A 10200-nucleotide genomic window follows, 5' to 3' on the forward strand; every position below is an offset into this window, starting at 1 on the left:
TCCTTAAAGATCAATAAGCTAAACATCTCTGCCACCTTTTTGAGAAAACTAAGTTGACAAGATTTATTATATATTATGAATACTATTTGCTTAAACAACCACCTGCTAACAAACCCAGTATCTTCATAGTAAAAAATACTCAATATTATTAAGTCTTTATTTAACATGACCTTGTACTAGACTATACACTATACATGTTATAAGCAAGTACATATAATATCATTATGGACTGGTATTTTCCTATAAATTTTGTCCTCCATTGATTTTTTTTAATTACGTGAAGAAAAAAATCTACATATTCTTCTCTTGTCAAACAACTGCTCTTACACTTCACCCTATACAGTAACCACTAGTGTCATTTACATAAGATTTTCAGGTACACTGAAGAGAAGAGAGAGGTAATTAAAAATAAGAAAAGGCAATCAGCAACTCACAAAAAGTTAACAGGAAGACTCAGGTATGCACTTACTGCCTGAATCACTCTAAAGGTGTCAAATCAATTGGTGCATGAAATTCCTTTTAACAATAATAATTTAATAGATATATATACTTGAAATATATATTTATATACACACAGTTTTACAAAGTTGCATAGAAAGCAGCAGTTAAATGAATTCCAAATTTGCTAACCTGCCTTTAAGAATTCTGTTTCTAAATAACACGCTTGATATTACTGAATTTCAAAGCAAAACAGTCCAGTAGAAATCAAAGATAATGTCGAAATGAAATGGTGGAGTATTTTTGTTTGTGGGCTTTTTTGTGGTTTGTTTGTTTGGGATTTTTAAGCAGAGAGGACTATTTTTTTTACCATCATGAAATCAGTGGTAGGATAGGTAACTGCTTGAAATTCGATGGGAAGTATCAACTTACAGCTTAATCGTTGGATAGCCTCGCACTCCAAATTCAGATGCAATACCTGAAAGAAATGTGTTATTGCCAAAGTGAACCAAGACTTTCTTGCTCTCCTACGTTAATCTTTAAACACAGTTTACTATTCAAGCCACACAAATAAATGAAAAACCTACCACTTAGTTCAGTATGAATTGTTTTACTTGCTTTCAAGAAGCTGCTGTTATGAAGCTACATCACTAAATTTTGAACCTCTTTCAGAGGTACTGCAGGGCCCCAGCATAGGGTCTCAATTCCTATGCCACAAGTCAAATGGCATGAGAATCTTCTAAATAGACATGCTCGGTCAGTTTTCACTAAAAGGTAGTATGCATTTAACATGCACATACAATTGGCTGAAAAATATCAGAGGCAAGAATTAAACATCATGGATGTAGAGTTGCAAATACTAATGCTTAAAAGCAATACAAAAGACAATTACGCTACAGTAACAGGTAACAACAAAAGTGCAGTATCATACTGTAGTAGTTACAAAAAAGTCAGTTTTTAAAGCATATTCTGCAGAGGTAAATGTCTACAGTCATCAACTTCACCAAAAATACACTTTCTAAGCATTTAGTTACTTACCTACTGCTTACTAAAATGGTAAAAAGTAAGACAATTGCAGAACTTTTTCCCCCACCTCATGTTTGTTTAAAACCTTGCATCTTGCTCCCATCAATTACAGGAGTACAATTTGCAGCCACCCTTCCAGTTCTGAACATAGCGACTGCCACCTTAAACTACACTTTCCAGTCAATTCAGTGTTTTCCAAAAGTTAAACTAAGTAGTCTTCAAAAAAGGCTAAAATAAGTCTAAAATTCTGACAATGCTTGTGCAATTCCCTACTGAAAATGCACCAAGATTCAATACTTTTAACATAAACATTCTGAAGCTACCAACCACGTGCCAGAGCAGCAGACATGGGAGGACTTGGGCGCAAGGCTCTGAACAACTGTTTGGAAATGGTGACCCTAAGGTTGTTTGCCTGGATCAAAACCCTAATTGCACAGAACTACAAATAAAACACATTCAGTGGACTTCTGAGGCTAACCCCCATGAAAATTCAAATGATACCACACCAGGTGACTGCTCTGTTGATATAACTACTGTATTCTCATTCCACACAGCTACCAGAGGCAACACTTATTGGATGCTTTATATGTTCAGCTGTGATATCAACTCTCTGATGACAAGCTACCCAAAGTTCAGATTTTTCACACTACTTCACATTCCTATTAGGACACAAACTACGCAGAGCCAACCATTCACGTTCCTTCCTAGTTACACGTGTGTACCCAGTTTCATTTCCTGCTGATATTCTCAAGATTGAATTACTTCAATTTCAGAGAATCTTCAGATTGGGAAGACATTAAGCAGAGCTGACTGAGCTTTTCATATCCAGATGTTGTAAAATTTCTACTTTCAAAATAAAAGCATGAAACTATTTCAAAAGATTTATCAGACACTATTCTTCATAAAACTGGTAACAAATCTCAGAAGGAAAACATTTCCAGGGCACAAAGGAACCCTTGCAGTTTTAAGTAATTTTTAAATACACAAAAATGAATTTTAGAACAAAAACAAAGTGCCAATTCTGTTCTAGTTATCAAATACAAAAATTTAGTATCAGGATGACAGATGCAAATATTTCAGGGCAAGAGTTTATACAATTTAAATGACTTAGAATTTTATATACATGACTGGAATGTTAGAGATCAAAAATGTTAGAGACCAAATCTATTCCCAATTTTGAAGTTACCTGGTTGCATGATCTTGAAACTTTTAATTCCCCAGACTTATTTTTCCTTAGCAAATAAGTATCTTTAAGATGAACCATGAGGTCAAATTTATGTGTTTTTACAGAAAAAGCTACATACAATAAATTGGTGTTTGAGACGAGATCATTTTAATCTCAAAAGACCAAACTCTGCTAGATGCAAGCACAGAAAAACTGGAATATTACTGAAAAAAGTATTCTGCATGATATTTTATGCAAATATAACAATCCTGAATAATCAGGTTTAATGGGTATTAACTAAAAACATTACATGTATTAACAGAGTTTTATTACATACAGATCTCACTTGGGCCCCACCACTCCCTATGCCTTCCCTCTTAAATATCCTGCTAGTTCAACATAGATTTAAGCAAAATGACAATAAACAAGCACGCTAAAACTAAGAAAATACTGTCAAGCATGCAACAATCCTCTCATGTCTACTCAAACCACTTCTCTGAATACCTAAAGTTTTGGGTTTTCTCTGAAAAGGTCAGTACATATGAAAGGCATCATCAAAAAAGAAAGCATTAAACCAGCTGAAATTGGTTCTTCAAGAAGACATTTACAGAGAAACATGGGGAGAAATTGGCTCAACACTGATGTAATGACTTCAGTGATTTCAGCAGGCTTTTGGTGTAACATCTTAAGGACTGATTACCTGAAAAGAATAACAGCAGGAACACAAGCACTTGTCCAACAGTAATACAAGGAACCTAAAATTGGATGCTGTCAAGAGACACACCACATAAAGATGCTTGTATAATGGTACTCTAAGAAGCATATCACAAGTGGATCTTTGAAAAGCTTTTACCTTCCATTTGTCAGGAAGAATTCCCTACACAAGAAGAAACAAGTGTGATAAAAAAAACGCATACTATAGCATGTTGTCACTTTTAGAAAGAAAAAGATCAGGAAATTGTTCTCCAATGACTGTTTGCATACATTTGCTATGATACAGAACAGAAAAATGACTTAATGAAAAAAAAAAAAAAGAACAGTTTCAAAACAGCGGCTCTCATGAAATTACCCCTAACAAAACCATACTTACTAGAAAAGGAAGTTGCATCCATCTTCCCAACTTTTACTGGAGAGCCCATGTTTTTCATTTCTATACCTACTTCATTCCACACAGGCTCCAGTTTCTTGCAGTGGCCACACCAAGGTGCATAAAACTGAGAAGCAAATACATTTGATTTAAAAAAAAAAAAAAAAAAAAGTTAATGAAGCAAAATAATTAAGAGAAGTTGCTTCTATGATTAACCCTCAAATACCTTAGCAAGGCTTATTTTCCAGTCATGGTGTTCTTTAAGTCTTAATAAAACTGCAAGTTAATTACAAAGCTGGAGTGACAAACAGAGCTTTTATGATTTGGTGCTACTTTTAACATGAAAGCACAAGTTTGAAAAGAATACATTCAATTGCTGTACTATTACATGATTTCTTATTTAAAAAGATACTGTGTGGTAACATTTAAAAAAAAAAATCTCTTTTGGAATATTTTCCTCTTTTTTTGAAAGTTAAAAGATCATGTAATCAACCTATCCAGGAATATGAATTTATTTGCCAATAGGGGACCACTATTCTTTGAAAGGAAGGGATATATATATATATATATATATATATATAGATATATATATGTGTGTGTGTGTATAGTTCCCCAAGCTGCCCTCTGGATTTCAGTTCTTCAGCAACTACTTTTATACAAGCACACTGTAAAATTGATCCTGTTTTCTCAGGGCCAATCAGAGCTGAGAGACTTCATTTCATCTTTCTGCCTATGTCTTGCTGCAACATCTCAGTGAAATTAATAGGGAAGATATCAATGTTTCGGTATAACAAGATCAGGTCACAACTTGACAAAGTTGGATTTTGTTTTCCTATATATTACTGATCAACTCTGAATCAGCATATATAGTTTTCCCCACTCAAAAAATCACAAATTGTACAACTTGGGAATTACAGTTCATATTTGGGTGAGCTAAAAAGAATTTTATCTCATTCTCAAACAAGCTCAATCTTTTTAATAATTCATTGCCTCTGAAATAAGGAGCACTGAATCTTTCCAAATATGTTAGAAAAATAAAAGAAGCCTCTCATATATTTGATGTTGTAGTCCTAAATGTCTAGAACACAAATTAGGTGGTATAACTAGAGAATGGAACTGTAAGAACTCTGAACAGAGGTTATCACCTCCTGACTGTAAGTGTTAGGTAATCTGCTTTCCTTTTTTAAGGACTGTAAAATATAGGATGAAGTCCGTCTGCATCCAGTACTCAGTCTAATTCCTGGTTTATCCTGAACGATACAGACAGATTGCTTATCCATCCTGTCAGAAGAATTACTGTCATGTAATTTCTCTGCATCATGTACAAATGATTTTCCAAACGATGAAGCATCCTTACTACAGAGTGTAGCATTGTACATTTTGTGTTTTGATTTCCACTAGCAGGTCTTCCCTTTTTTCTCATATACTCACATCTACAAGCCAAATATCATCTTTACGGTTTTCTTTAAACCTAGGAGGGGAAAAAATGAAATCAATATATGATATAACTGAAAATAAATAAGTGAAGTGCGTGTGTGAAACAGGCAAAGTCTACAATTAAGCTGGTAGAAAACTATAGATACAAGAATTCCGGTTTGTTTCTTTCTTTGGGGGTAGGGTGAAGGAGGAAATAGTTATTTTTCAATATTAAGATTGCCCCTGCACATGATACTACATACACAGTTGTACCAATTATGTTTCTACAACTATTTGCCAAAACAAACAAACAAAAAAACCCAGAAAAACAGTAAGAAATCAGAAAACACACCAAAACACACAAAAGATACTTGATTAGGATATGTAATCTAAGGGAAAGAAGTATTTTGCAGCTGTTCTAGTTATATTAAATACTGTTGTTGACTGTTTAGAAAATGTTGCATTTTTATAGATCAACTAATACTTACTCTTAGAGCATTGGTTTACACTGTTAATCTTAGCTTTACTGAATGTAGACTAACTAAATTATCTTTAATGTTAACATGCAAAGCAATTTTAGTTCAACCTCCTTCAACATTCTGCTATAGATGTGTCAGGTTATGTTTTTATCAAAGGTGCACACAAGAAACCAACTGTTGGAATAAAAATGTTCAAGTTATTGATAAAAACCAGAGATACACAGGTACTACTGAATACTCAATGCTAGACAAATGACATCTTAATGAACTGACTAGCTTTATTAACTGTAAATCTGTCACTAAATGCTAAAACATCTAAAACAAAAATAGAACACAATAAATCAAAGTTCCTTGGTACCTCTTGAAATGTTGCTTACACATTTCACCTAACTGTTGTCACTGCAAGATCATAGAAATTATTGCATTACTTAACTGTTTCTATGTTGAGAATTAAATAAGCACAGATGGGCTTCGTAAAAGTGACTAGAACTGGGAGTAATGTCACATGCTATAAAATACATTACACAACATTCTTACTGTAACACTCTCACTGTGAAAGGAGATGAATATATATATATAATTACACAATAAGTGTGTGATCTACACTCTAAGTTAAGATCCAGTTAATAGAAGTTATAGCCCAACTCATCAATTCCCAATATGCAGCATGCCTATAAATGGCTCATAGGCAGTAAACAGAATCAAAGAACATTCATTATATTTCATTTAAAGTTGAACAGATTTGTAATGGTCCATAATGTTCTTGAAGAAATACTAGTGCTGATGCTGGCCTACTGTTTAATAATAATTCAGAAATCATGAATATAATCTAATCACAGCGCTGAGTGTTTGAAACTTAGAATTGCAGCATTTCTCTGGTAAATTCAAGCCTTTTTTGTTTTATTGATGGCATACCAAGGCTGCAATGCTGGTACAGCAGAAAAGGTATTCGCAGCGACTAACATAAAACTGCTACAGGAAAGCAGCATTTTTAAGTCACAAAATTGCTTAGTCCATCACCTCACTGAAAATTTACTTCACCACCCTAAGTGCTACAGAGCTAATGAAAGAACTAGTTAGAGTCTAGCATCTCTTGAGAACTCTAATGAAGCTCCAGCTAACTTCTAATTACAATGTCAAATAATTGGTTATGATGCAAGAGGCAGAAAGCAGCTACTGATCCATCAGATCGTAGGCCGTGCTTCAATTTAGAGTATCACCCTTGGTTTGATAGAAGAAATAGAAGAATTTACAATGAAATGTTCTCCTCCCCCTGCCACAGTATGAGCGTTACGGGAAATTGCAAAGAGCATTAAAGCACTGAGAAAGGTAGACTGAAATCTTACAAAACCAGCAGACAGCAAGGAAAAGAGGGAAAGAAAGGAAACGTCTGGAGGCAGAACATTCCAATGGAATTTAATAACTTTGGCCTAAGATATTATAAAAAATACTGTAGTTTTTACAGGAATAAATTTCAAATTGTACCACTCATTTACAAGCACCTATTTAATCAACTTCCACAGAAACTAGAATCTGAAGTGTGACAAAACCCAACTATTTAAACTCATTCTAGTTTTGGTAATGTCAATGATTAAATTATTAGACAATATTAAGAAAGTTCAACATACTGTTGAAGAAAAACAGAAATCTCTGTACAAATGGGTATTTAAGCATTTTCTGATGGTGCTGTTTCTAGGCTTTGTAAATATATTTCTGATCATAAAATTTCAGTGTCTCTTTTTAACCGTCCTATGCAATCCTCTCTCTGTCAACTGACACAGGCACAACCATACTGGTGGAAAGATGACATAGGTGTTGCATATCCTTGAATCAAAATTATTTGTCTCAAATACATACAACTTCCCAACATTTGGCACTACATGATCAAATGTTGCCTCAACCTCCACTTACTCCATTCACCCCAGTTAATCATTAATGGTTAAAAGAAACCAGCATGAAGCAAACCTGAAGACCAAGGCCACAATTCCAAGGGCCTTAAACCAACCCAGCTGCTCTTTCTACTCCTCCCTGTCTCCCTTCTCACCCACCCTGCACCATTTCTGATGCTTCTGATCCTGGGCTGAGCCACCAATGCATCCTCACAGACAGAAAAATATTTCCTTTTTTAGTCAGGTTACTTATCTGCTTTGTTACTACACTGGAACAAGTCAGCAAGTATCGCAAGATGAGTACTGATCTGACGCAGCCAGCGGTTAGATCAGCATAAGCTGACAGGAACCACAGCTTTGCATCCCTTCCAAAGCCCAGCAGGGTGATGCTGGGTAACTTGCACCTCTGTTAGTTCTTCTCTGCTACTTGTTTTCCTATATCCTGTAAGCCTGGGAAAGGGACCTGTACCTTGTGCTAGTAGGCATTGTTTGCAGCTACCAAAATTCAAATAAAACCCAAAGTTTTCAGCAACAGCAAAAACTCCATAATGTTTAGGTATCTATAAAATGGAAAACTCGAAACTTTCACCAGTCACTGCTCCCAATTTTTTTTTAAAAATTGGTTTCCTGACCTTTTTCACCATTTGCCAATTAGCTAAAAAGAAAAAAAAAAAAAAAAAAGAAACCTGTCCTGAACAACTCACCATTTAATTCTCACTCCCAATTGCAAATATAGGCATCTGTATAGTTTTGTAGTTGAAAAATCCAAGTGTTCTAAAACAGGACTTTATTTTACCAGCTATTTCAAAAAAGTTATGTGACTACAGAATTATGCTTCTTCACTCCAAAATAGCAATTACATTTAAATTTACACCTGTGGAAACATGATACAGGAACGTGATGCGGGAGTACAGATACATGCTATTTTATTCACTTAGCCTCTTTATCTTCAGTCCTTGAAAATATGAGGCATGTTTCAAAAACAAGCTTTGAAAATCAAGTCTAAGCAGTTCCTGTGCTTCAGCTGCTTTTTCATACCACTTTAAACACCAGTCAGAGATGCTGATGTATCTCTCTTCAGTACCCCTTCCATATGTTCCCATTCCCTCCCCCATAATTCCACTGCACCTCATTTGATCCTATGATTATCTGCTCTAGCTGAATAAGCAATATGGTAAAAAAGTGAATGGTTTTCTGATTGTTTAGCTCTATGATGCAATTTATCATGGATTGAACCTTCATGAAAACATCGCCTTTGACTGGCTTAAATTTTTCATAAAGCAGCCATCTAATGCCACCTTCTCCTCCCCTACCAGCTAGTATTTTGTATACCTTCTATTTCAATTCTAATAATCATGCTGCTTTGTAGCACTTTAGATCAACCTGCTGATCTGACAAAAAAAAAATTAATTTCATTTTTGAAAATTTAGTTTTTATTGGGAACAGCAAGTACGTAGCCATCAAACTGCTACAGCAAGGCAGTACACGAACAATGACACTACACAACCAAGTTAAGGGCAGGACTACCCATTTCAACACCTCCACAGTCTCAGGGCTAAATCTGTTGTAAAAGCACTTTTTTTACACTGGAATATAATTGCCACTTAAAGCAGCCATGAACTAGTCCTGCAGGCCTCCTTCTCTCTTCCGTTTCTGGCCATGCATGAGCGCACTTATACTCGTTCTCCCAACTCCTTGTGGCAGCTACGCAGTAAAGTCTAACGAAGAATCTGGTTAAATGCAATCAGCTTCTATTTGGGGCAACGTTTTTGGCAACAGCACCCATAATAACAGCTTTCAGCTTCATGAATTGCACCTACTTAATACAGATCACAATCTTTCTGCCATTCTTGCTAAGAAAAAGACAAACTTTTCCAGTGTAGCTTTCTTGACAACCACATTCTGCACAAAGCTGTCAGTCTGGGGTCATCCCCCCCCGCAATGAGACAAACAATATTTAACTAATAAGGCATGACACCCCAATACTTACGACTCATCTAGATCCTCCACAAAACCCGCACCTGATGCCACCACATGTGCAACCACTGCGAGGTAAGGAAAAGCGTACCATGAGTGATCTCCAAACAAAACTGGGGGTGCTCACCCACGCCAGCTGACAGGCTCACCGCCAGCGCGCCCTTCCCCCTCTCCCCTCACGCCTCCAACGCTTCCCCACAGCCCCAGCCTTCCCCGCTGCCCCGCACCTCCCGGCCGCCGCAGCGCCGCCCGCTGCTCCCCTCGGCCCTTCTCCCGCCTCCGAAGCCCACCGCTTTTCTCCCCTCCGCCCGCCAGGCCACAGCCCCCAGCCCGGAGCGGCTGGCGGCCGCCCGGCGGTTACCTGCCGCCCAGAGCAACCACCGCCACCGCCCGCACGCCGCTGCCATGTTGACAGGAGCCTCGGCACAGCCGGAAGGGGAAGCGGCGCGCGGCGGCGTCGACCTTCCCCCACTGCGCAGGCGCGGAGGTCGCGGGAGGCGCCAGCGGCCGTTACGGGCCGCTTTCAATGAGCTGACGCGGAGTGCGCGTGGGAAGGCGGTGGCGGCGGCGGCGGTTCTGCTTGAGGGGGCTAACGGCAGCCACGGCCCGGCCCGGAGGCGGCGTGTCCCCCGCCGACTCCCGGGTCTCCGGGCCGCCGAAAGGCGCCCTTGGAGGCGGGGGGGGGGGGGCAATTGTGATACCCTTACAACGGTGATGGGATGC

At 37.7% G+C, this 10200-nt stretch overlaps 1 protein-coding gene across 1 annotated transcript in view; it reads right to left on the reverse strand.

The window, feature by feature from the left end:
• TMX3 (thioredoxin related transmembrane protein 3) overlaps positions 1–9884 on the reverse strand; it is a 30003-nt gene extending 20119 nt beyond the window's left edge. Inside the window, exons 1-5 of the mRNA XM_050891009.1 lie at positions 9839–9884; positions 9491–9545; positions 5148–5187; positions 3720–3843; positions 871–916 (exon numbers count right to left, since the gene is read on the reverse strand). Coding sequence (XP_050746966.1) covers positions 871–916; positions 3720–3843; positions 5148–5187; positions 9491–9545; positions 9839–9884 — 311 coding nt within the window. The remainder of the gene's footprint in view (positions 1–870; positions 917–3719; positions 3844–5147; positions 5188–9490; positions 9546–9838) is intronic.
• Between the last annotated feature and the right edge of the window lie 316 nt (positions 9885–10200).

This window comes from Gymnogyps californianus, chromosome 2 (genome assembly GCF_018139145.2).
Source record: "Gymnogyps californianus isolate 813 chromosome 2, ASM1813914v2, whole genome shotgun sequence".
Classification (NCBI taxonomy): domain Eukaryota; kingdom Metazoa; phylum Chordata; class Aves; order Accipitriformes; family Cathartidae; genus Gymnogyps; species Gymnogyps californianus.